Source organism: Ilyonectria robusta (assembly GCF_021365365.1).
Source record: "Ilyonectria robusta strain PMI_751 chromosome Unknown BGZ61scaffold_57, whole genome shotgun sequence".
NCBI classification, from domain to species: Eukaryota; Fungi; Ascomycota; class Sordariomycetes; order Hypocreales; family Nectriaceae; genus Ilyonectria; species Ilyonectria robusta.
The window spans coordinates 86,096-110,827 of record NW_025764491.1 but is presented as its reverse complement, the minus strand read 5'-3'; the positions used below and the strand labels follow the sequence as shown (position 1 = coordinate 110,827).

At 47.6% G+C, this 24,732-nt stretch overlaps 9 protein-coding genes across 9 annotated transcripts; 5 read left to right on the top strand and 4 right to left on the bottom strand.

Moving 5' to 3' along the window:
• Positions 1 to 8: 8 nt before the first annotated feature.
• On the top strand, positions 9 to 2,626 carry BGZ61DRAFT_193461 (uncharacterized protein). The gene is made up of 3 exons (XM_046237831.1): positions 9 to 179; positions 258 to 580; positions 655 to 2,626. Exons 1-3 carry the CDS (start codon positions 86 to 88, stop codon positions 2,551 to 2,553), a joined length of 2,316 nt encoding a protein of 771 aa, XP_046094553.1. The 5' UTR covers positions 9 to 85; the 3' UTR covers positions 2,554 to 2,626.
• Positions 2,627 to 3,637: 1,011 nt separating this feature from the next.
• On the bottom strand, positions 3,638 to 4,504 carry BGZ61DRAFT_307553 (uncharacterized protein; the record flags this gene model as incomplete). The annotated part of the gene is made up of 3 exons (XM_046238759.1): positions 3,638 to 3,914; positions 3,994 to 4,107; positions 4,161 to 4,504. Coding segments are annotated over 3 exons (735 nt in total), but the record flags the coding sequence as incomplete, so codon positions are not given.
• Positions 4,505 to 5,183: 679 nt separating this feature from the next.
• On the top strand, positions 5,184 to 6,254 carry BGZ61DRAFT_571237 (uncharacterized protein; the record flags this gene model as incomplete). Its single annotated transcript, XM_046256064.1, has 2 exons — positions 5,184 to 6,131; positions 6,204 to 6,254. The coding sequence occupies 2 exons, from the start codon at positions 5,184 to 5,186 to the stop codon at positions 6,252 to 6,254; spliced, it is 999 nt and encodes a 332-aa protein (XP_046094551.1).
• A 2,030-nt stretch (positions 6,255 to 8,284) lies between these two features.
• Positions 8,285 to 9,896, top strand: BGZ61DRAFT_405202 (uncharacterized protein). Its single transcript, XM_046243134.1, has 8 exons — positions 8,285 to 8,494; positions 8,584 to 8,743; positions 8,803 to 8,816; positions 8,870 to 8,949; positions 9,003 to 9,077; positions 9,131 to 9,202; positions 9,260 to 9,316; positions 9,363 to 9,896. The coding sequence occupies exons 1-8, from the start codon at positions 8,388 to 8,390 to the stop codon at positions 9,863 to 9,865; spliced, it is 1,068 nt and encodes a 355-aa protein (XP_046094550.1). The 5' UTR covers positions 8,285 to 8,387; the 3' UTR covers positions 9,866 to 9,896.
• Positions 9,897 to 15,371: 5,475 nt separating this feature from the next.
• BGZ61DRAFT_467349 (uncharacterized protein) lies at positions 15,372 to 15,641 on the bottom strand (the record flags this gene model as incomplete). Its single annotated transcript, XM_046247765.1, has 1 exon — positions 15,372 to 15,641. Exon 1 carries the CDS (start codon positions 15,628 to 15,630, stop codon positions 15,373 to 15,375), a length of 258 nt encoding a protein of 85 aa, XP_046094549.1. The 5' UTR covers positions 15,631 to 15,641.
• Positions 15,642 to 16,966: 1,325 nt separating this feature from the next.
• Positions 16,967 to 18,514, bottom strand: BGZ61DRAFT_434895 (uncharacterized protein). Its single transcript, XM_046243971.1, has 5 exons — positions 18,352 to 18,514; positions 18,195 to 18,299; positions 17,760 to 18,142; positions 17,638 to 17,702; positions 16,967 to 17,580 (listed from the first exon to the last, which is right to left on the bottom strand). The coding sequence occupies exons 1-5, from the start codon at positions 18,499 to 18,501 to the stop codon at positions 17,150 to 17,152; spliced, it is 1,134 nt and encodes a 377-aa protein (XP_046094548.1). The 5' UTR covers positions 18,502 to 18,514; the 3' UTR covers positions 16,967 to 17,149.
• Positions 18,515 to 19,772: 1,258 nt separating this feature from the next.
• On the top strand, positions 19,773 to 20,099 carry BGZ61DRAFT_486891 (uncharacterized protein; the record flags this gene model as incomplete). Its single annotated transcript, XM_046249904.1, has 1 exon — positions 19,773 to 20,099. One exon carries the CDS (start codon positions 19,773 to 19,775, stop codon positions 20,097 to 20,099), a length of 327 nt encoding a protein of 108 aa, XP_046094547.1.
• A 488-nt stretch (positions 20,100 to 20,587) lies between these two features.
• On the bottom strand, positions 20,588 to 21,354 carry BGZ61DRAFT_541264 (uncharacterized protein; the record flags this gene model as incomplete). The annotated part of the gene is made up of 3 exons (XM_046255026.1): positions 20,588 to 20,716; positions 20,768 to 21,194; positions 21,248 to 21,354. 3 exons carry the CDS (start codon positions 21,352 to 21,354, stop codon positions 20,588 to 20,590), a joined length of 663 nt encoding a protein of 220 aa, XP_046094546.1.
• A 1,010-nt stretch (positions 21,355 to 22,364) lies between these two features.
• On the top strand, positions 22,365 to 24,386 carry BGZ61DRAFT_486889 (uncharacterized protein; the record flags this gene model as incomplete). The annotated part of the gene is made up of 3 exons (XM_046249903.1): positions 22,365 to 23,957; positions 24,017 to 24,286; positions 24,372 to 24,386. The coding sequence occupies 3 exons, from the start codon at positions 22,365 to 22,367 to the stop codon at positions 24,384 to 24,386; spliced, it is 1,878 nt and encodes a 625-aa protein (XP_046094545.1).
• Positions 24,387 to 24,732: the final 346 nt, after the last annotated feature.

Genomic DNA, 24,732 nt, shown 5'->3' with positions numbered 1-24,732 from the left:
CACCTTTACAGTAATTCCACACGGAATTCTCCTGCCGATCTCCGCCGTGTGTTACTAGGCGTGTCGAGCGAGGCTCTACCTACCTATGGATGAAGAAAACGCGTCTGCGGTCGAGTCGGTTGGATCACTTACCACTCCTCGGCGACTCTTGCGCAAGGGTACTCATAGCTGTGTCGAATGTGCGTGCGAGATGGCGACCCGGGATTCGACTCTTCATATCTCTTTGTTCTTTGAGCGGTGTTAACTGTGTTCTTCAGGCAAGAGACGAAAAACAAGATGCTTTTTCGACCATCTCTCCGCTGCCACTTGCGTAGGATGTCAGCGTCGAGGTACGCGATGCATTAGCCAGGGGCTCGTCGACATCCCTGTGACAGCGCCAGAGGAAGATCCGAGATCGGCGGAGAGACTGAAGAGAATCGAGCAGATGCTCGAGGATCTTAGTGCACAGCTCCTCACGTACGGTATCGGAAATCGGCATGACACATCCCCGGACCAATCACTCATTCCTAGGTCATCGGCGGAAGACCCGGCTGCGAGAAATAGCTGGCAAAATGATGGTGACGGCCGCGATTCTGTCCTGGTAGGTGTTCACCTCGTATTAGTCCAGAGCTAACCCCCTTCACCCCCAATGAAATGATCTGATGCGAGCCACAGGGAGCAGCATCGGGTCTCAATACCGCGGCTCGAGTTCAAACAACAACCCTGCGCGGTCCAGGAGAAGACGTCACTGGGTTGAGTGATTTCACTCTACCCAAATTTGCCGACACATGCCGAACTCTCCACGCCGCTTTGCCATCTCAGCGGGATGCCGATATCCTCTTTGGGGCTGGCAGAGCTGCTGTCTACTTGCAAGCGCTCTGTAACCCCTACAGTCAGTTGTTTGGTGAAGAGGACTCCGTATCAGCTAGCATTCTATCTGTACTTCCCCCAGTTGACGCCCATCCGGTTCTCCTGGCACGAAAACTCATGCAACTCGCTATTTGCATACAGCAACTGGATCCTTCATTACACGAAAGCTCTCTTCCGCTAGGGCTTGGTGCTAGCGAAGCCATGCATAGGTATTACTCTCTAGCGTCGAGCATGGTGATTTGCCATGACGAACTTCTTGATTCTCTCGAAGGGCTGGAATGTCTCATCTATGAAGGGGTATATCTCGTCAATTGTGGGAACATCCGTCGGGCGCTAGTATCCCTCCGCCGCGCCTCAACACTGGCTCAGTTCCTGGGACTGCATCGCAAGGCCGTCCCTGTCGCACTGAACCAACTTGACCCAGCAACTCGTGTCTCAGGCGAAGTTACCTGGATGCATGTCGCGTATCTGGAGCGCTACATATCACTTCTACTTGGCATGTCAACTTCTATCACAAATGCCAAGTTCGCTTCCGAGCATAAGACAGCTGGCGAATCCGATGGAGAATGGCTGGAGAAAGTACAAGTGGATGTTTGTGAACAAATCATCAACAGAAACCAACGTGGCCACTATGATCTTGCGGCAACCCAGCGGATAGATGCCACGATGAACAGGGTTGCGAACAACATCCAAGCCAACTGGTGGAAGCCGATGGATATCCGCCCAGGTATGACTGGTGACGACGTAATGTTGCTAGTCATAAATGCACAGATGCAAATCGTTCACAATAACCTGCTCACGGTTTTGCATTTACCATACCTTCTTCGCAAGGATCCCGAGCATCAGTACGATTACAACAAGACGGTTTGCACATTTGCGAGTCGAGAAGTTCTGAGCAGGTACATCACTTTTCGGTCTATTGTCAGGGTAGTCTTTTGTTGTCGTATTGTGGACTTTTGCGCCCTGACAGCCGCTCTCACCCTTCTACTTGCCCATTTAAGCGGCCAGGGCAAGGATTCTGCATGGCTGCTACCACATCAACGTCCAGGGGACCGGGCGCTGATAGAGAACACGATAGAGACCCTGGATGAGCTCAATCGGCTGAACAAGGATGAGCTGACGAGGGAGACTGCAAAGTTGGCGAGGGAACTACTGGTTCTTGAAACGGAATCTGCCAAGACCGGTGATACCTACAGCTGCAGTATTGTGGATAAAACCCAAAATGACAACAGTGGAGGCCAAGGGAGGCGTTCTCTGTTCCTCGATATTCCATATTTTGGAACCGTCATGTTGGCACCTGACGCCTCCTTTTCTGCACCAAGTCCCCATTCGACCTCGGGTCAGACTCAAACGGCTAACTCATACACGATTTCGGCGCCAGTTACGGTTCTTCCTACGTCCTCGGAGCAGGCTTCCGTGCAATTTTGCACCGCCGCATCACAACCCAGTGATTTGGCACTGCATTTAGGGCAATTGCCACAGCACCCCTTCATCGCTGACGAGGGATTCGGTCATCCAATGGGTAACTTCGCAACGACTCAGCAAAACGAGCAACTGGAAATGTTTGATCTCCCGATGCCAGATGTCATGGCTGATGCAGCCGATTGGGCCTTCCAAGGAGTGGATATCACATTCTTCAATAATCTCATCAATGGTGATGTGACTAACCAGGACGCTTGGGATGGAAATTACTTGGAGTTTTGAAGGCTTTTGTGGAGGTGGGAAAATTCTCAATACTTGTGATCGATAGGATAATTACGTACGAAGACCCATGCACGCGGCTCCCTAGTGTCATCTAATGCATGACTTACATTGGACCAAGTGGCTCAAAATGTTATGTAGTAACTAAATTACGGCAATATGGAACTAGGACAAGCTAAAAAGGTGAATTATGATGGACTATGATGGACCACGCTCCCCAGGTCATGATCCATGCATAATCCAAGACATTTTCGTCCCAGCTCAATAGACGATCAACAAGCCCTCAGAGTCTAAAGAAAACAAACCTAGCACTTAATCTTATCCATTTGCATATCAAATGGAACTTGAGCTGTCTCAGATTTTGTATGACTTGGCTAACATAATTAATCATGTACCACCAGACGTGACGCTCATGCTTGTTGCTCGGAACGATGGCACTCTGGTTCAGCTTCCGTGATGCTGACGGATGGTACACGCAAAAGAAAGGCATATAACGATAAGAGTAACTACGTCAGCTATCAACGCAGAGGCACAGTGAGACAAAGGGCATGCCGCAAAGGACACGTATTGTAAGAAAGTAAAAAAGCAATTGCCTTGCCGTTTCACGGGCCAGAGAGACGATTTCTTTGAAGATTAACTAGCCAGAGGCACATTAGCCTAATGTCTGAAATGCTAGCCAGCCTGACACTCATTTGAACTCCAAGGGTCCAACGCCCTTATCACACTACCAACATACATCCTACGATCTAATTCTTCTAGTTGGGAAAAGGTTGTTTCGCAAGGGCGAAAGCGCGAATCACGTACATCGGCACATTCCTCCCACGTACATCTCCCTAACATCCCATACCGAGAAGCTCCTGAAACCTCATCATGATATTGCTGTCTTTGCAGTTTCAGTTTGGTGAGATTACCGAAGTAATTAAGCCAAACTCCACGCCGTCAGAAACACGAATACAACGGCGACAGCGAGTTCCAGGACTTTCATCTCTTCGCTGACTAGACGTGAGGCATTGCTGGTTGCAGTTGATGACGCAGATGAATTCACACTCGTACTACCGTTTGCGGCCTTCGTGTAGTTCCCAATTAGGCTTGAATTTGCAACTAATGGCGGCACGGCTGCATCGTATGCAGAACAGGTATCGTTCGCAGAAAGAGAGCAATCCGGAGCGATGCAAATGGCCTGGAGCTGCGGTCCAGCAGTTGGTGGGATGACGGCCGCGGGTGGCGCACAGCGATGATTGAAGACAGTGTCTAATGTGTTGTTGACGAATTGTGCATCGGAATCGGTGAAGCCAATGGACAACAATCCGCGGACAGCTTGGTCGACGAAGAAGCCCATCTCGGCTGCATTCAAGTCCATGAACCTGTTGGGCGGAGGCGATTTAAGTCAGACTCAGTCTCAACCCCAGGAGCAAGAACTAAGGGGTCGGAAGAATGACTCACTTGTGAACCTCATACATGGATGCCTTTCCAGCGTAAGCGGGTAACTTGGATGACCCGATGTGAGAACATCCGAGAAAGGTTCCGAAATAAGAGTACACATGGGTGAAGAAGATGCTACAACATCTGGTAAGTCTTATTACACGAATGCGTGCACAGGGTAAGCTTACTGCTGTGCGGAGTTTGTGTCACCATTACTCGGTTTCAGATCGCGCGTAGCACCGAGTCCTCCAGCGTCAAAGAAGTTGATTGCTTCGCCAGTCTTCTTGCCAGTGTTCGCTGACTTGGTGGCCCCATTGAAGTAAACGATCAAGTCTACGGCTTGGTCTCGAAACGTCGTTGCAGTCAGGGCACCTGTGAAACCATCAACGGGAACAGTGCTGTAATTGGAGAAGGGGCCTAGCAATGCCGAGTGAAGGACAAGTGCCATCAAGATCCTTTGATTGTCGGCTGTGTTAGCCCCGACCGTCTTCTCGGCGTAGTAGTCGCAAGGTGTCGTGGTATTTGGGCGCTCCTGAGCCATGGCTGGCAGAAGTTGCGATAGGAACAAGGCTGCCAGTGGCAAGAACAATTTGAAAAGAACCATACTTCTTCAACTTGAGCGACGAGTTTCTCTGTAGGTCTTGCGTCAAGGGGTAATGAGCATGGAAGAAAGACCGGCTCTAACGAGCAGTCCGGATTGCCTTGCCCTTTTGTAAAAAAAAAGAAAACCAGAGCTGAGTTCAAGGGATCCGGGGGGCGCGTTGAGATGGCTGAAGGCCTCGCCAATCAAACCATAGAACGTAGTAGTATGTGAGCACTAATTTTGTCTGTGTGAATAATCGTGTTTTCAATAGGGCAGGGCATTTCTTTCAACTAAGCGTCGTCTTCATGGAGATCGATCCAATACTCCTGCACGTAAGACATCTCGCTCAATCTAACCCTCTTGGGAATTGCACCTGATGTGATTGGTGCGGCGATTTCTCCGCCGAGACAGTCTTATGATAAGGAGCATAATATGGGCCTCGCTCCGTCACACCTGAACAACCACACCATCGAGATCGCCCTAGCATTTGGGCCTGTCGTCGACTATGAATGGTATTTTTGTTTTATGTATTTACGCCTGATAATCCTGCTCCCCATAACCTTCCCTTGAGCGGCGCCGCTCAACAGAATCTCAAGTTGCAAACTATCATTTTTCCAATGCCCAAAAAATGTTTCCGCTCTTCCCACGACTGCCAGCCGAACTTCAACTTAAAATCTGGGAAGCAAGCTATCCCAAACCTGGAATTCACATATTCGACATCTGCTTTCAGTCTAGGCAGCCTTTCACGGAGGCTCATGACGTTCTGGCCAGCGAGACGCCCTACGACGCATACACAGACCGGGTCTTTCTTGATAGTGTTACTGTTACACCCGGACATTGTCTTGGAGCTTCTGGAACAACATTTAGGACGGATCCCTCTACGTACAGGACAGCAAGAATCTTGTCAGTAACCAGCGTTGACTCCGCCAAGGTTACTGGAGGCGGTCTCGACAGTGGAAGCCTAGGGGGTCCCAACATCGTGTATCTCCCAAGAAAGGGAAAACATGTCTCCTACGACAACAGTACAGACGTTTTGTGCTTGCGCTTTAATTCAAGTCATCAAACGGAACAAGGCTTAACGAACAATGTCCTCTCTCACGCCTCTCACACCGGTACTGGAAATAATATTTCAAGGATTCTCGAGGCTGAATGGTGTGAAGGCATGGCGACAGCTCTATTCAATGCTCGACGCCTAGCCATCGACATGACCGAGTTGTGGTCCCCGTCTGGACTCGATCCCATGTCACTAGCGTACCTCAGTTGTTGCATCCAGAACAATCTTGAGGTACTGTACCTGGTTGACTACTGCGTTGGGCGATGCGGGAGGTGCTGGAAAGGAAATCTAAGGCAAAAGGATCTGGTGACGAGGAAGTGTAGCCTCGCGAAGGAACTAGACCCGGAAGATCGAGAGATGGATGTTATTTATGGATCAACTATAACATACCGACAAATTTCGGATTTGGAAAAACTAGGGTGGGATTCTGACCACTCTATATTCGCACTTGCGAATATTATAGGTGACACGATTCGGGAGCAGCAGGGTCCTGAAGGACTGTTTAGGTCCGTCCGGGTCTTAGTCTGTGAAGAAGCAATGAGTTGTAGGAGTGACAAAACTGTACATACACTGTGTATAGAAGACTACTGATAGATTCACATCGAACACGAGTTTGCATCTCACAGGTTTAGCCGTTTTAAGTAAAGAGTATATAACGCAAGGATTTAATGCATATATTAGAACTTAAACATTCATTTCTATATTATATCTCTCTGATGATATATTGGTGGATTGCGTCAATCGTCATAACTATGTCTAGCGGGCTGACTATTTTGGACAAGAGTTACACTGCGAGTGAATGTTCAGTTAGGCGCAATAGCCTGACTCATAGTCTACTTTAAGCCATGTCTTAGTCTAGGTCGCGAGGAGAAATGTTAACTTGGCAAGGTTTGAAGGAGCGGATCGTTCAGCCCGCCACAGTGCGGCGATAAGTGACTGAAACAGGCCGCGCCTGCGGATTGGGCCAGAGAGTCTTTAGCTAACCCTTGCTGAGGGTTAAGAACAGGGTTCAAGTGTCCCCGAAATCGATCAACACGATGCTCATATGCCAATATGGAGTACGTTAGAAATGAGCTTCTTCGTAAATTTTGCAGCCAGCCACAGACTCGCCAAGGAGGTAATTTCGTACCAATTAAACACTATATAGTCTAAATCCCACAGAAAGCGGTTTACAATGTCAATAGTCGGCAATAAGGTGCCAGACTAGTGGCAATGTCTCAAAGGGTTATGGCGTCCTACATAAATAGTTTGGTGGCAGCACAGTGCACGCGGAGGCTGGCGTCGAGTTAGGCAACTCGCAGATAGCTTCCAAGTTGAAGTACAATATCTACGTCGAGGAGAAACGGATTCGGAGTTTTTTGTCAATGAGAAGACTTCACATTAGAAGCGGGTGTTGCCGCATTTGGACATTACGATAGCCTCCTTTTGTATATTCTGTTAATGTGAGCCCAGAAGAGTCTATGGAGCGAGTACAACCTGTTGGAATGGGTCGGAATTGGGGGGGGGGGGGGGGGGGGTGTTTACTGGAATGCACTGGTGATTACATACGCTCGACCAATATCCGAGAATTCCTATGCAACTAGTAGTACCTGGGGCTGGCTACTAAAATATTCGACATGATTAAAGCTTCCTGGGTTAAAATAGCTGAAAAAGCGTGGTCTTAGGCAACTGCGTACATATTGGGTGTTGAAAATGCTAAAATTGCCAGAAAAAGAAATTGTGTTATTTTGACTCTGTGCGAGAAGCAACGCGCCCTTGATGGAGCGGACAGTATTTTATAAGAGGCAGTTGAATGGGGCCGAAGACCGTCAACTTTGGTGTCTTGGTGGAACAACCAGCGAAGAATGGGCCCCATGGCCACTTTCCGTTCAGCATGCAGTACGATTGGAACTCGTGGACTTAACTTGACTGGAATGAGGTGGAGGCACCGATTCGTAGACACCCATGGAAGGGCTGGAATGATGTGGTAAGTAAAAGGGGAGACGAATGGAATGAGGGAGCATTGAATTACACGGGGATGAATGAGTTGGGCAATCTTCAAATTCGTGGACCTAGAGGGAGTGCATGAACGGTGCGGAGCAACCAACTGGAATACATGGTAGGCGGGCAAGTTGGTTTTTACAAGAGCGCGTACGTGCAATACGATGGAGTGAGTGTATACCTTGGTCCAAAAGGACAGACGGAGAAGTCTACAGTTCTAGTTGGTCATTGGTGAGAATCAACCCAGTTTCCATTCAAGATTGGCGCTGTCTTTTCTTCACTATGCTTGTCCTGTCCCTACTTTCGCCAACCAAGTATCTAGCCTACGGGGCTAGAAGGCTCGTTATTCGTAGCTCGGGCTAGTCAAAAGACTGGCCATCTTGTCTTGCTAGTCGTATGAGCGTTGGTCTGCTGGATGTGACAAGCAGATATGGTGGCGCTATTGCAATATGTGCCGACTCTCGGTTAATTCTTCAGAGACCCTAAGTGTCACAACGGTCTTCTAAGACGGTCGCGGCTAGCTGGCGGCCATGGTACTCGCTACAGTCATTAATTATTGGAATGGGCGTGTTAGATGTTGATCTTCAATGGTAAGACCATTGTTTTATCGCATTCCTCGGGGGTCTCCATATAGCGACTGCAACTATACATATAAAGAGCCCGATCCTTAGTTAGAGCGAGTGAATGGCTTCATTCACGTACCCCCCGATCTTGAAAATCCCTGCTGCATAACGATTCGACACTCATTCTCCTCTTTCCCCATAATTTATTACCTCTTTTTATTCTATTTTTATCACCATGCGTCTACCTACTCCCTTTATTACGGTTGCATTTGTTATTAATTCAGTTTTATGCACCCCCACTTACAATTGTGGCTGCACGAAGCCTCTTATCCGTAAGGAATGGTGGGTAACGACTCACTATACCTAGAACCCATGAGGCTGGCACCCCTTTATTGTTCAGAAGACTGACCTGGTTGGATTTCATTCTACAGGAGAACTTTGAACACCGAGGAGAAGCATAAATATATTGATGCGGTTAAGTGCCTTGCCTCAAAGCCCTCACAAACTGGAAACATATACGAGGGCGCTAAGTCCCGGTTCGACGACTTCCAAGTTACTCATATTGTCAATACCGACTTTATTCACTATGTCGTAAGTCTCTGCCCTTGCATTTAAATATCTAGCAAATATTGTCGCTAACCTATTTTCAGGGATTCTTCCAACCGTGAGTGTTATACTTGTGACCTAATTGTGTCAAATCCTGATCCTTTAAAATAGATGGCATCGTATGTTCATTGCGCAGTATGAAAAGGATCTTCGAAACCTCTGCAGCTATTCGGGAGCTCAGCCCTATTGGAGTATGTATGTTTCTAATAAGAAACACCGGGCATGACTAATGAAATGGAACCAGACTGGGCTCTGGACTCAGATTCGGTAGAAGATTTCTTTGTTTCTCCTATCTTTGATAGAGACTCCGGATTTGGAGGTTCGTAAAGATTCAAATGATCCTTTTACAAGAAAATACTCACAAGTAGCAAGGCAATGGCATATTTATCGATACTGCTAGCTGGACGAATTTAACAAGACAAGTACCTGGCAAAACAGGAGGAGGTGAGTCCTAGTTCTGGATAGTATTTTGGGGCTTGAGAGGGCTAACTTGAGATATAGGCTGCCTTATTAACGGGCCGTTCGTTGAGGAAGAGTTCACAGTGAATACAGGCCCAGGTATTCCCCCTAAACATTTCTTAAGATGATAAACTGATTGTAGAAGGCAATTCCTCGGCTTATAACCCGCGCTGTCTGACTCGCGATATCTCTCCAGAGTTCGCCATCTCTAAGCTTAGCCAGTGCATCGTGGACTGGACTCTCGAGGCTGAAGACTTCTATGAGTTCGATATACGTGTCCAGGGCGGCGTCACAGCTACCACCCAAGGATACCACGGTGGCGGTCATCTAGGAGTTGGCGGCGATATTGGCGAGATGGGCGACATGTACTCCTCTCCGGGTGATCCCATTTTCTTCATGCATCACACTAATGTTGACCGCCTCTGGGATACGTGGCAGCGTATGGACTGGCCTGCTCGAAGGAACGATATTGGCGGCCCTGACACTCAGTATGCGTATCCCTTTGACTTCTTTGGTGACCGAGACTATCACAACATTACCCTTGATTATGCGATGGACTTTAGCAACCTAATCCCTGGCAAGCAATATGTCACAGTTAAGGAGGTTATGGACACACAGGGAGGGCGCTTCTGCTATACTTATAAATAGCTGCCAATTTACGACGATTACCACTGACAAATCCTATCCCTCTTCCTGCTTAGTAGTAGTAAAGTAGTCGATCCTTCCCTTCGCCGCGAAGTACGTCTGTAGCCTGCACGCCTCCATATGCTGCGCGCCCTCCCATGCCTAGTCATATAGTTGTGTATTGCATCCAGCCTCCTTGCCGTGAACTTCCTATAGCCTACTTAACTAGAGGTTATTCTTACTATTTTCCTTCTTTTCTTTCTTTTTTTCGTATTAAAGAGATAGATCCAGTATTATACTCTACCTATATTAACTTGATAGCCGATTTCTGTTAACTTTCTTATGTAAACCCTTTTTTATATAACTATACAAATTGCTCAAGCTCCTGCTCGGGTTATTTCTCCCGCCAATTTTACACTTGCAGGTACCTTCTGGCCTCGTGCAGAGGTTTCCTTTTAAAGTAAAAAAGGCTATCTTATTAGAGCTAGGTATTCTTAAACTGAAAGCAACTTAAATATAGTAATTGATGGATCCGTTACGGTCAATTCAATTTGATAGATAGGGATCAATACAGTGATGATGATGTTGATGATTAGTCCATCTCGTCATCCGGATCAGCCGGAAGAGGGGTTTTCATACCCCCCCTTCTGACTAAGGTCAGGATATCAATCTATCCGAGGTTTCGTCATACAGGGTCATCATTCAACACACCCCCCCAGCTTCAGCTACACCAGCTGAAGCTGTTATATCTCTAGATCTTCTTCCTTTATCTCTTCCAGCTTCCTTTCCCCTAGCCGGTCTGAGATATCGACCAAACCTAGCTGCTGGACTGATCTTTGAAAGGCTGGGCCGTTCAGGACCTTAGTGAGACCATCAGCGATCATTTCCTTTGTGCTGATATAGTCCACCTGGATCCTATTCCTTTGAGCTTCCTGCCTCAACCAATGATTGTGAATATCAACGTGCCGCAGCTTGGTCTGCAGCTTATTGATCTCTTGGTGGATAAGCCGGATCGTCTGATGGTTGTCACATTGAATGTGGATTTTTTCTTCTTCTAGCCGGATCCCTAGCTCTTTGACCAGCCGGGAGATAAACATAGCCTCCCTGGCTGCTTGAGATAGGGCTAGTAACTCGGCCTCAGTCGTTGATGTTGTGACTGTATCTTGCTTGTTGGCCCTCCATCCAATCGTTCCTCCAAATAGTCTCATGACGTAGGCTTAAGAGCTTTTCCGGTCAGGGTTATCTGCATAGGATGCATCGCTAGCCATTAGGAATTAATCGTCCTGGCCGAATTGAAGGGCTAGGCTGCTAGTCTTCTTAAGATATAGAAGGACTCAGTCAGCAGCACGATGATGTTCAGGTCCTGGGTTCGAATTAAATCTAGCTAGCTGAGAGACCGGAAATGCTGTATCTGGCCGGGTCATGACAACCGCATAGAGGATTGATCCGACTTTCCGTTGGTATCGTCGGATTGACGGGATCGATGCCCTTTGATCGTACGGTTGCAGGGCTTCCTTTTTCATCGGGGTTTCATGCCGTTGATCTAGGTCATCCACAAGGTTAGCAATCTTGGCTAGATACGAAGATTGGGACAACCAGATCAGTCCTTTCTCTCGGTCTCGAAGGATCTCAATTCCTAGGAACCACTGAAGATCCTGTCCACCGGTCAGGTCATAATAACCCTTGAGGTCGGCAGCAGCCTTCTGAACGTTCTGCCGCTTTTCCTTCCGGCAGGCAAAGACGATATCGTCAACATAGAAAAAGACGATGATCCCGCCCTTTGTCATACAACAGGGCTCGTGCGGGACTGTCTCAAAGCCTAGCTCTTGAAGTGTGGCAGTGAGTTCCTTCTGCCAAAGAAGAGGGGATTCCCGTAGACCGTATAGGGCTTTCTGGATCAGTAGGATCTTTCCGGGTGATCTGTATCCAGGCGGCATTTTCATCAGGATATGACGGTCTAGCTTGGCGTTGACAAAGGCGTTGACTGCGTCATACTGTATGAGATCCAGGTCAAATCGGGCTGCTGTTGCAATTAGGGTCCGGAAGGACCTCCCGGCTAGGGTGGCAGCGTAGGTCTCTTCGTCTAGCCCTTTCGGCTGCTGGTCTCCTCGAACAACTAGCCTGGCCTTACACTTGATGAAGCGGCCATGCTTATCTAGCTTATAGACGTAGACCCACATGCAATCGAGGGTCTGTTTCCCTAGGGTTCGAGGGTCATCTAGATCTATCTGGATCCATGACTCTATTTCCCTATGACTGTGCAAGTGGTCCCGTTCAGCTTGTTCAAATTGGACCCCCATTGGATGATCCTTTAGATCTTGATGGTATCGCGGCAGCTTGGGTAGCTGACTTTGATGAATGGACCTAGGTTTCTTCAGCAGACGTTGTAGCTTAGCTTTATTAATGACCTTCCCGTCGAGGGTGCCTATTGGGCTAGCTAATCTTCCGGCGTTGAAGGCAGCTTTCCAGATATCAGACCGTTCAACCCTAGAGACCCTAGGGTCCCTAGGATCTAGCTTACCTCCGGGTGGATCTAAGGCATCCTGGATCGTCATCGCTAGAAGTGCAGCTGGCAGCAGAGATACAGGAGTCGGGTAGGCTCTATCATAGGAGCTAGGGGCACCAGATTGACTGCCTTCTGAGGCTTCATATCCTTCCCCTAGTTTTCCTTGAGATCCTTCCTCAACCCTATTACTAGAACCCACATCAGTTCCGGCAGGTTGATCAGGCCTAGCCTCTGATTGTGTCATCCCTATATCCCTGTTTTCTGGTCCATCTACGTATGGGCTAGGATCAATATCATCAGCCTGATCCCTAGGGCCTAGGTCATAGACCTGATCCCTCGGGCCTTGGTCAGCAACATCGTCCTGATCCTCGTCGTAGACAACACCCTGATCCTCATAGTGGGTTTGATCCCACCTAGAGGTCAGTCTGCTAGCTGTTTGTTCTAGTGACTAATCCGGTTGAGCCTCTTCCACCTAGTTCAGCAGCCGGTCTAATTCTTCCCTGCTAATATTCAATAGATCATCCTGTAGCTGATTGAGGTCTCCATTGAATTGGTTATCTTCGTTAAAAATGACATCTCTAGTAGAGATGACCTTCCCAGTAGACAGATTCCAGATCCTATAGATATTAGTTGACTGGTATCCTACAAGATAACCAATCCAAGCACGGGGATTTAGCCGTTGCCGCTTATTCCTACCCTTCAGGGCATCTTGGGTCAAGGCAAATGCCTTAGATCCATAGACTCGTAGATAACCTAGATAGGGGACTTTGCTTTCCTCGCCGTGACCGTCTCGTTAGGCTATTGCTGTGTGGAACCGGGCGTAAGGGGTATCCCAGTTATTGACCCCCCTAGGAGTCCGGTTATAGAGATAGACAGCAGTTCGATAGATCTCGACCCAAAGAAAAGAGGGAAATCGGGCTCCTGACCGTAGGGCTCTTGCCTTGATCTTGATGACCTTTCCGGATAGCTCGGCGCCGCCATTCTAGGCAGCTGTGTCTGCAGCTGTTGACTCCACGATAATGCTCATCCCGGTAAAGAACCGATATACTAGCCGGGGTCGGTCTTCGGACTTTCCTAGGATCTCTTTATCGCACTCAATGACTCGAGGCTTCAGCTGATACTGACGGAATAGGTGGCCTAGGAAGTCCTTGAAGACGGCAATAAGCTCCTTATGCTGCCGGGTCTTAAGGTAATAGTCCCAGATGTAGCCGGAATAGCGGTCTGTTATCAATAACAGACTAACCCTTCCTTCTGGGTCCTCTTCCAGGTCATGGAAGTCAATTGCTAGTCTCAAGCCGGGTTCGGCTGGAAGGTCCCTTGGCCGGCGGCTGACTTGTCGGGTCATCTTGGAAGTGCCGCAGTCATCGCAGCTGACGGTTGTGATCCCTTTGATCCGGGCCCCTGTGACCTTGTTGACTAGCCTTTCTAGGGCTTGAGGCCCCGGATGACCTAGCCGTAGGTGCCAACGGCGGGCATCTTGCTTCGTTGCCTTAGGTCGGGTTGATGAGTTGAACTGGCTGTGCCGGGCAGGGAAGGCAGCGTCACAAGGGACGTATTCTAGGACGAATTGGTCATAATAATCAGATAAAAAGCATCTGATCAAGCCGTCTGACGACCTTAGACAATTGTAATCCGGGCGTGTGTCCCACCAATAGCCCTGACGTAGCAGCCTTCGTAGGGATACTAAATTGCAAGGAAAATCAGAGCAATAGGCCACATCAAATAAAGGGATAACCTTAGGGCCCTTAGGTCCTGTGGTCATGATATTGACTTGGCCGTATCCTTGGACTGGGACTTCATGTTTACCGGCAATAAGGATATCATCAGCTCTAGCAGGCTGATATCCTAGGAACCGGCAGATCTCATTGAAGATGTGGATTGTGGTCCCAGAGTCTAGGATAGCTGACTTCCGTAGGGGATATCCTGATGCCGCAAAAGCCGCCTTAATCGGGGTTATTAGGTCATTACAGCGGCCGACTTCCCGGCTTAGTCAATCTGACTTAGCCGGTCTAGCGGCCCCTTTGAGGGATTTGAGCTTATCCTTCCATTCTTGACAAGAAAGTCGGGATGCAACAGCATCTTGGATGAGAGGTTTGAATTCGAACCAGGCTGGGGCCTTAGATGGGAAGATATAATAGCATTTCTTCCAAGTATGCCAATTGCCGCCGCAGGCTTCACAGATAGGAATGTCATCTTGATCCCGGTTATCCGTGGACTTGATCTTCTTTGCCTCAGAGCCTGATTGATCGGGCTTGCGTTTCCTGTTCCGTTTCGGCCGGACGGATCCGGCGGATCCGGACGATCCGGCCTGCTGACCTTCCCTATCTGGATGCTGTTCTTGATCCGGTTGGTCAGCTTGATCAGGTTCCTCATCGTAGGTCGGTCCAAAGCCCCTGTTGATCCGGCCTTGGGACTTGGGGGCCTTGGCCGGCTGTTGTAAGCCGTATTGGGCAGCTTCTTCTCGTAGGGCCTTGGCAACTTCCCGGATTGGAAGGGACCTTGATTCTAGCTCCTTCCTATAGATCCCGCGATAGGTAGTGACCCAATATCCAACAACCGGCTTAATGGCCTTACTAAGGTCCTCGAACCAGATATTTGGATCATCTAGGCCCCCCACCTCTAGGGTCTGGGCTTGGTGCGTAGCTTGTTTCCAATCTGTTAGCTAGCGAGGGAAATCTTTGAGGGTTTTAGGCACAGCAGCTAGGGCAGTCTGATATTTTATCCTAGCTTCATTTCGCTGTTGGGTCTGAGAGGCCCCAACGCTATCTGCTAGGTTAATGTACCAGCTCCTAAGATCCTGTTGAGGAAAGAAGGCGCTGTCCATTAGACCTATAGCTACTATGTCTATCATCCATTTCTTCAGGCTATTAATCTGATCCTTCTGCTTCTCGTATTCCTTATAGTCTTGCTCATAGTCTCTACGGCTAGACTGATAGGAGATCTTGTCTTCAGCAGTCAGATCCCTAATAGACTGGGCTCGTTCGATCGGATCGTTCGTCTCGAGAGTGTAGGTCGGGGTAATAGTCTAAGACCCCTGACTGTCAGAGTGACGGGTCTGTCGAGGAAGGTCGGGCTCAATCCGCTGTGGAGGGATTCTTCGGAAATAGGAAGAAATCAGCGGCTTTACTGGGGCCTGCATCGGCTGTTGATTTCCTTCAGGATCAACAAGATCCCAGAGGCCGGCTGCATTTACCCTCAGCTGGAAGGTCTTATCCCAGATCCTCCAGTCCTTGAAGGTCTCGAGATAGATCTTGTGGTTGTATGCAGTATTTTTAGCTGACATTGCGATTTTCGTAGATTTAGGTAGAATTAATCTAAAATAGAGGATAAAAGCCGTACGGATCTCAGCGCAGCTAGCTTCTTCAAGCAGATGAAACTCTTAATTGATGGATCCATTACGGTCAATTCAATTTAATAGATAGGGATCAATACAGTGATGATGATGTTGATGATTAGTCCATCTCGTCATCCGGATCAGCCGGAAGAGGGGTTTTCATACCCCCCCTTCTGACTAAGGTCAGGATATCAATCTATCCGAGGTTTCGTCATATAGGGTCATCATTCAACAGTAATTAAATTTCTATTATCTATAGTATAAGAATATTATATATAATTAAGAATTTATTAAGTAAGAATTATACTATAATATATTCCAGTATATTTATAAAAATATACAAGTATAAAAAGTAGTAGAAATACTAATATAAATTAAGTTAAGATATATAAATATAGTATTTAGGTTTTTTTTTTTTTAGCTTTACTTAATATTATCAGATAGATTAAAGCTATACAGTAATCTCAAATAGTAGAGATAAATAATAAGTACTATACCCAGCACCAGAAGAAATAGTAGCTGAATAATAAGGTTATTACCTACTGGTCTCTACCTGAAGTTTCTATTTAACCCCTCTGACTTCAACCCTATTATCTGCAGTTAACGACTTTGCTGTCCGCAGTTAATAACCTTAAGATAGTAACCTTATTCCGAGTAATAGGATATAAGAGAGATGTCTCCTATTGTTAAGGGACTAACTTCCCTTTATATAAATATAGTATATTAAGATAATTAGTATTTTTTTTATAAAATTTTAATTAAAAATAGTTAGTATTGATTTTTTTAACTTATTAAAAATAAAAAATAAAACTTAAGATAAAAGAATCTGGTAATAAAAGAGTATAATTTTATAAAAAATACTAAATAAGAAAATTTAAAAAATAAACATTATTTATAAATTAATAATAATATATTAATAAATTTCAAATTTAAAAAAAAAAACTAAAATAAATTTATATTAAATATAAGTTTATATATAATAAAATTAGCTAATAAAATATATACTGCTTATACTTACTATTAATAAAATATTTAATAATAAAGGTAATAACAGAAACACTAGCTATAACTGGTTTTAAGAAGTAGAAAGAATTATAGATTTACTTGTATAAGAATTCCAGTAGCTAAATAAATAGAACATATAACTGAAGTTACTCCAAGAGCAAATTAAAATATACCATATTCTGTTAACAGTATAAATCTATCTGTACAGACACACCTTGCCAGTTGCATTAAGTCGAGCGCCATATTTAATCTTAGCGTACAATAGAAGAGGTTCTTTGCTAAAAGTCTATTTCATCTGATTTTCCGAAACTGCCGCCTCAGCCAGCTCTTGCGTCCACCTTTCTATGTCGACTTGCATGCGTTGTCCAATTAAAGCTTTGCCTTCCATGATATCTCGTCTCGTCAGATCTGAATTGACCGAGACATTACGCCAAATCCGTCGTCTGATATCACTGTGTAGATATCAATTGTAAATACGTACACGATCTCCCAGTCTCTCCCGTGAACCAGTCATCGTGAGTTCTTCTTCGCTCTCATTCAATTTGGGCGTATCCTGCTTGACCCATGTGGAATTGTATTTTCTTATTGGCGTGTCCTGAGCCCCATCGTTGCTAGTCTCGCACACCATGGCTTTGTCTCTCTCATTCCGTTCCTTGAATGTTGTCAAGCTGAAGAGCTCGCCGTACTTCTTTGTGCCTCTGGTGCCTTCTGAGCTTCCCACCAACTCCCGTGGTTCATGTCGATCCGAGTCGTGTACAATCGAGGCCCCTCTCGTCGAGAACCCAAGATGGGGGCTGATAATGCGGAACAGTGGGCGGAGCGTAGCCAGACTTCCAGCTGTGATGCCGAGTCCTCCTTCAACTGTCGACCAGATTGCAATGTCCAGTGTCGCGTCTAGAACCGTGTTAGCAAACTGATTTCGCGACGCGCTAATTTGATTTGAGTAGGTACAAAGAAAGTCCGGATTCTTGAAGTCCTTGACATAGCCGAAGCGAACAACGACGGCGGCACTCGCGCTATAAAGAGGCGAGTGAGCGATGTCACCCTTCGAGGTGGAGGAAGGAAGTACGCACACGCATGCCATAAGCATAATGGGAATGAGGGCGATCTTGCTTTGCTTGTTCATATTCAACTTCAAGATCATGGAAATTGGCAGCAATGCAAACGTGAAGTCGCAGAGGACGCTGAATGAACTGTATATATACGTTATCGTGATGATTACGTCCACGTTAATACAGGAGCCAGGCGGTTGTCGAGTCCAGAAAAAGGAAATGGGGCTGCACTGGAATAGTGTGATGAAGAAGAATGCAACACAAGTCAAGACTGTGACTGCCATGGCGGTATAGATGATGCAGATATCAACTCGACGAACGGCGATTCGTAGAAGAAGGAGGCCAATCGAGATTTTGCAGGTGATCATGGTGATGCAGTACCACAGATAGCAGTGCCACCAATACTGAATTCTGTCAATTCAATGAACCCACTACTGCATGCTGTAGTCGTCTTACTTTCATTGCCAACACAATATCACTTTCTTTAAGATCCCAGTAGTGGCGCCCGGTGCCGTAGCGGACGCCAAGAAGGGTGAATGCAATTAAAATAAGAAACGAGACCTGGAGCATCAAAGTTTAGAAGAATCTATAGAGAGCAGAAGAAAACACTTACGAGAGCCCCAACCATAGCCCAATCGTCGAGCCCAAAGTTTCGGATGATCCGCAGCCTCACATAGCATCTCAACGCAACAGCAATAACAGCCATGGTGGTAAAAGTTGCACACACTGCCGTAAGCTCTGGCCCGCGATTTTCAATAGCCATGGCTCTTTACGAGTATGCAAGGAGGATGAAGCAGTGTATGGGAACACAATCTCATTCCAGAGCATGAAGTGCCCCTAAATACAATTCCAGGCCGGGCATACGCCACTTGGAATGATGTGAAAGACCACTCCTGTCTACACGAATGACTCGGGTTGGCGATGGCCACATGGCATGCCATGGCTTTAGTGAGAATTCGCTTAGTAGTGGCCAAACTTTAAAGCGCTGACAGGAGGTCCAAGCGCTGAGCTAAGGTCATTCATTGTGTACCGAATCGCCTCCGCCAATTCCGCACATGTTCGAGCTCATTCCGTGTCGTACGAGGGCAAACGATAAACCCACTTGCTCTACGGAGTAGTCGCGTCGCTATTCTTAATCTGACCACATGTGTAACTTGATTCGTACTAAGGCTGCGGCCGGTCTCCCCTTCTCCCCTTTTATGAGGGTGTGGCACTCGTCAGAGGGTCCGGTTTTTACATACAAGATAGGACTACCGCAAAGACTCGGTAAATTGACGCGGAATCCATCACCCACTTATTGTTTTCGGGTTTTTTTGTGACCAATAATATGGGAGATCTAAACCTCATTTAGCTTAGCCCTTGCCCATAAAAAACGCGTCAATTTACCGAGTCTTTACGGTAGCTAGATCACAGGTGAGGCTGCTCTCAGCTGGGATTTGGTATTTCCGCTTGACAAGTGTGGATGGTATGTGGGTCGTGTCTGGGTGGAAGCGTGCGCTTCGGCAAATACAATGCCAAGTATCCCTGTTGCTGGTATAGGGTAGGGAACGGTGTGGAGAGACTTGTTTCTGGCAGTTAGTTTGACAATCGATGCGTCAAGGCCAGGGCATGCAACGCACGTAGGTGGACGTGGGATTGATGGTATAAAAGTCCCTGCCCGAGCTTTCCTCTGTTCTGATAGCCCCTAACCCCCCGTTTTCCTCAATGTACGGAGTACACGAACTTGCGTGACTTGGGCCCTTTGTCAATGGCACGGAACGAGGTAAAAGCGCTGAGACTCTAGGTACATCGAGCCAGACAGGGTATTCCGACCTTATCCGTACGGATGGGTCACCTCCCTACCCCTGTGATCTAGCTAGTCCCATCTTGCATATAAAAACTGGACCCCCTGACGAGAGTCGCCCCTCATAAAAGGGGAGACTCGCTGTAGCCCAGTACGAATCAAGCTTGAGGACCCGCCTTTGGTGGACTGTTGCTGGTGCTCATGAAGAGGACGATTAGCCATCATTTGCATCCCCCGATCGATGGACCAGGATGTCTGGCCATGCAAGGCTCTCAGGAACCGTGCTGGGATTGGTGACAGCGCCAACCAGACCTCATCCCGAGGAGACTGTGTGTAGTTGCGCGCTCCTGAGCTGCGGTATTACCGTCATAGGAGAATTGAGTAGCTTGGCGCTTGTTTCTCATCGGGATGGGCCAAACTTGGTGCTCAACGGGGTCGCGATGATATATACACCGTTATGTTGTCCAATGGCCAGATTAAACCCAACCACAAGTGAAGTATTCTTCTTATGGAATGAAACCGTCGAGGTTAAAAAGCCCAACAAGGTACTGGCCAACGGACATTCCCCCAACGTTTGAGAGTCCGAAGCTTTGACATGTGGGAACCATCTGACGTGGACCACTTCCCAATTATCCTAGCCATCTCCCTCTTTGCAGAGCGAGTACGACGGGAGATACGCTGGCCGACTATTTCCGATGCTGAGGTGTTCCTCGGTCTGGGGGTGCTCGCCAGGCTCAGATCATCCCCCCGCCGACGCCGTACCCGCAGGTACCTTCTGGCCTCGTACAAGGGCTTCCTTATTAAAGCAAAAAGGCCCATCCCATCAGAGCTAGGCAGTCTTGAACTGAAAACCACTTTAACATGGTAGCTGGGACTTTGTTATCCGTGATGTAGAAACGTAGCACACAATTAAGATTTAATCGATTAAGAACTACACTGCAATACACCCCATTGCGTGTGCGAGGACATGTGAGCGTAAGAATCTGCGAAAGCGCCGATACAGTTTGGGCCAAGGCATGCAGATATAGTATATTGAGATTATTGCTATCCTTTCGATGTGCCTTTTTCAAAGGCCCCCATTTGCGAGTTTAAGTTTCGTGATGTGCCAGGGAACGACAAACACTGCGTAATATTCTTTGAGAGCGTCGATACATACCTTGAATCCAGGAGTCTTCTCAAAGATCTCGTGATGAGCCTTGGCTGATGTTAGTAGATGAAGTGCTAAAAGATTCTCTGCTGTACTCACATCAACGGATTTCCAATTAATCAGAAGCAATTGGTTCTGAGGATTCTCAATAAGAGGGCTGATAAAGAATCCATCGCATCCAGGGTCATTGTGTAGCACACCCGTGACGAACTTCTTGAATTGCGAGTAATAACCAGAAACCCCGCCCTCCACAACCTTGGTCAGAGCAACCTCAATTGCAGGGGATTCGAGAACGTTTCTTAGGTGCTCCAACGTATCCTCGCCACTTGTGTCAATCAAGACGTGGTTCTGCCACTCAACATGCCTGCCATTCATCGCGGGTTGAACAGCCTTATGGAATTCGGCGTAAGCAGGGCCAGTGAAGAAGGCATGGCTGGCGGCCAAGTTGTCCCAAAGAAGGAGTGCGACTTGTGTATATCTATCTTCGAATTTCTCGCCCCTCCATATCGCTCTCAGTCCCGCTACTCTATAGTATTTATCAGACACACTGCGAGGCACAATTGGGGAATAATCTCATACTTTTGTAGAATCTCAAACGCTGGTGCTAAATCTCTGTTGATTTCGTCGTCCGAGGGTACTGGCCGGTGAGGAATAATCATTAGCTGTAAAGCCGGTCGAGATGCCATCGTGTCGCGCTCGTTCTTTGGCTGACCAAATGAGCTTGTGTGCTGCTGACTTGATCTACATCAGCATTGCGCAAGGTGTCGAAAGATTGTGACTGCAGTTCGAAAGGTAGTCTTGGAGGCGAGAGGCCTTCCTTTTGCGACTATAAAGCTACCTGGGCTTTGACGGGCAATGGATTGTGACGAAGGAGCAGCATTCTACACAGTCATGGTGGGTGGAGCTGACCGAATTTCGTCCGCGCAAATGTTCCGCCGGTAGAAATAGGCTCGTCCAAGTGCACGTTAGGCACACAACTCGTGAATACCGGGTCACAAGCTCAACAGGAAAATAGCCCGAACTCCCTCCGATAACATGGGTTGTGCCTCCGTTTCATCGGCGCGTTTTGACTGTATCCCCAGATCACGAATTCTCCACCCCTGTTACCGGAATTGTTTCCTGCGTGTACGACTGTGATGCCTTGTGTAGTAGTAAATGCGCCCGCGGACTAACAACGAAGGAAGATAGGCGAATGGCACGGGGAACGGAAAAGGCACGATGTTCGGTTGATACTAAATCCACTTACCCACACTGCTCCACGACAGGGCTTTTGATCAATGCCAGCCTTGAGCATCTTCCCATCTCAATCACCACCAAGTAGACATAGACACATTCAACAACCTTACCGCTCCACCATTTTCCAAGCGGTAGATCGAGACCATGTCTGAGAACGAAAGTGCCTTCGACGAGGTCCTCGTGTGGCCCCAGGCGCTTCGAGCACACGCAGAGGTAGCTCAAAAAGGGCGCGACTTGACTTGGCAAGCGCGGATATGTGCATTTGACTTTTCTAACGACAATCGTGTAGACCTCGGGTATCATGAGCTTCATATATTCCTGCAGCCTTGGACTCTTGTTCCTTGTACTTTTCAAGGTCCAACCGACCTTTAGATCGCTACTCGGACGAATTATAAACCAGCCGCGACCATCAACCGAGGGAAATAGTGAGAGAGGCTCGCCAAGATGCATCGTGAACAAGATGCGTCAGGCGGGCATAAACTTTGTTGTGTTTTACGGCTCCCAGACGGGCAACTCTCAGCAGCTGGCAGAGCAGTTGGCCAAGGAAGGTCGCAATCGATTTGGTCTGGAGGCCATGGCTGCAGATCTTGCCGATTTCGACTATGAAACTCTTTCTATGTTTGCAAAGGAAAGCGTGGCGGTCTTCGTTCTCTCCTCCTATGGCGAAGGCGAGCCAACAGACAACGCGGTTGGATTCTTTGATTTCATGACTCAAGGACCCATCTTCTCGGACAGTGACCAGCTTGATTCTCCTCTCCGAGACATGACTTATGCGGCATTTGGACTGGGCAACAGCACGTACGAGCATTACAATGCTGTTGTCCGGAAGGTTGACTCTGTTCTACGGAGTCTTGGTGCCAACAGGCTGACGTATGTTGGAGAAGGCGATGATGCACAGGGGACTGCCGAGGATTCATTCATCAGCTGGAAGGACGCCTTTTGGCAGTCTCTTCGAGAACTCAAAGGCCTTGAGGAGCGTAAGGCACCATTCGAGCCCTCATTGGTAGTCACCCCATACCCACCGGACACTATGGACCACAGTGAGAAGGATAAGACGATACTCGAACTTGCTAAGACTCAGAATGATCCCACGGGTACTCAGAAATGGGTGTTTGTTCAAGTGGCAAAGTCCGAAGAGCTCTTCAGCTCCCCAAGTCGCCATTGCACACATCTAGAATTGGATATTCGAGGGACTGGCATAACCTATGAGACTGGAGACCACGTTTCCATCTGGCCCGTCAACGCGAATGAGGAGATTGAAAGATTCTTGCGGGTTTTCGGGCTTCTAGAGCACCGTAATACTCAATTCAACATCTCGGCCACCCACTCGACAGCGCGCATCCCCATCATAGCCACTACGACCTACGATACCGCCGCGCGCCACCTGTTGGACATTGCAGGCCCCGTATCGAGGCAATCACTAAGTGTCCTGGCGCAATTCTCAACTGACGAGACCCAAAAGCTTTCCTTTTTTAGATTGGCCCACGAGAGTACCCATTTCCATCATGTTGTCAGCAGCCAACTACTCAACTTGGCTCAGTTGGTCGAGGCCATCAGCCCGACAAGCAAATCCTTACCAGTACCATTTGCAGTCTTGTTGGAGTGCGTCAAACCCCTCCAACCCCGATACTACTCCATCTCGTCCTCTTCCCTGGTCCAACAAGACACGCTGTCTTTAACAGTAGTCGCAGATACTGTTGAGCTTACCGACAGGCAATTCCATGGCGTTGCGTCAAATTTTCTGCTGGCTCTGAAAAAGCACCACAATGAAGAGCAGACCAAAGCTGGGGAAATCACGTACGATCTCGCAAAGTATAAAACAGACTATGGGTTTGGCCTTCCAATACACATCCGGCAGTCGACCTTTAGACTGCCCAGCGATGCCAGCAGTCCCATCATCATGATTGGACCAGGTACTGGTGTAGCTCCTTTTCGTGCCTTTGTTCAGGAGAGGTCGGTGCAGATGCAGGCCGGAGTACCTGTGGGAAAATCAGTCCTCTTCTACGGATGCCGCAACCAGTCTGAGGACTTTATGTTTGGGACCGAGTGGCAGGTGAGTTTCCACCTGGACCTTTAACAACATGATGAAGCGATGTGCTGACCAAGTCCAAGGCTGCCTACGAGATCTTAGGTGATAGCTTCGAAATGCACACGGCCTTCTCACGTCAGACAAGCGAAAAAGTGTACGTCCAGCATCTGCTATCAAAGCACGCTTCTAAAATATTGCCGCTGCTCTTAGACCAACGTGCTTATCTTTACATCTGCGGTGATTCATGCATGGCTCGTGAAGTGCAGCATACTCTACAAGAGCTGATTGGCTCCCTCTCGCCAGTGGATGGGGAACTATTCCTTCACAACCTCAAAGATTCCGGACGTTATCAGGTATTTTGAACGCTACTCCCTCATCACCAATCGTCGTGCGAGTGATGAACTTCAGTATAGACTTGTTGCTAACATGCTATTGCAGGAGGATGTGTGGTAGGTCAAAGAATTTCCTACTTGTTTGAATGATTGAGTTTGTAGAGCATTAGAGACATTTTGTACCTAGAAATTAAAGAGATCTAAGACCCCTGTCAGCTCCCAGCTCGCAATCAAACGTTACACTGCTATTACCACGTGTATCAAGAAAAAGAACTAATGGTGTGGCCAACGTGATGAACATGGCTTAAAGAAAGCCGGACTTTGGTTCTACGTAAACCATGCTGGTTCCCTCTGCTACAGCTATCAAGACGCCGAGGAGTTTCACATGGATTCTCCACATACCATCGATTATAACACATGTGAACGCGACTACAGTACTGGTGATACTTGTTTATGTTATCAAAATT

Bases quoted from the DNA above. Each gene is read 5' to 3' on its own strand.
- BGZ61DRAFT_405202 (XM_046243134.1), top strand. From the start codon at position 8,388: ATGCGTCTACCTACTCCCTTTATTACGGTTGCATTTGTTATTAATTCA. The intron at 8,950-9,002 runs GTATGTATGTTT...AAATGGAACCAG, and splicing joins GGGAGCTCAGCCCTATTGGA to ACTGGGCTCTGGACTCAGAT. The intron at 9,203-9,259 runs GTGAGTCCTAGT...CTTGAGATATAG, and splicing joins ACCTGGCAAAACAGGAGGAG to GCTGCCTTATTAACGGGCCG.
- BGZ61DRAFT_434895 (XM_046243971.1), bottom strand. From the start codon at position 18,501: ATGGCTATTGAAAATCGCGGGCCAGAGCTTACGGCAGTGTGTGCAACT. The intron at 18,300-18,351 runs GTAAGTGTTTTC...TTGATGCTCCAG, and splicing joins GGGCTATGGTTGGGGCTCTC to GTCTCGTTTCTTATTTTAAT. The intron at 18,143-18,194 runs GTAAGACGACTA...GACAGAATTCAG, and splicing joins ATATTGTGTTGGCAATGAAA to TATTGGTGGCACTGCTATCT.
- BGZ61DRAFT_193461 (XM_046237831.1), top strand. From the start codon at position 86: ATGGATGAAGAAAACGCGTCTGCGGTCGAGTCGGTTGGATCACTTACC. The intron at 180-257 runs GTGCGTGCGAGA...TGTGTTCTTCAG, and splicing joins TACTCATAGCTGTGTCGAAT to GCAAGAGACGAAAAACAAGA. The intron at 581-654 runs GTAGGTGTTCAC...TGCGAGCCACAG, and splicing joins ACGGCCGCGATTCTGTCCTG to GGAGCAGCATCGGGTCTCAA.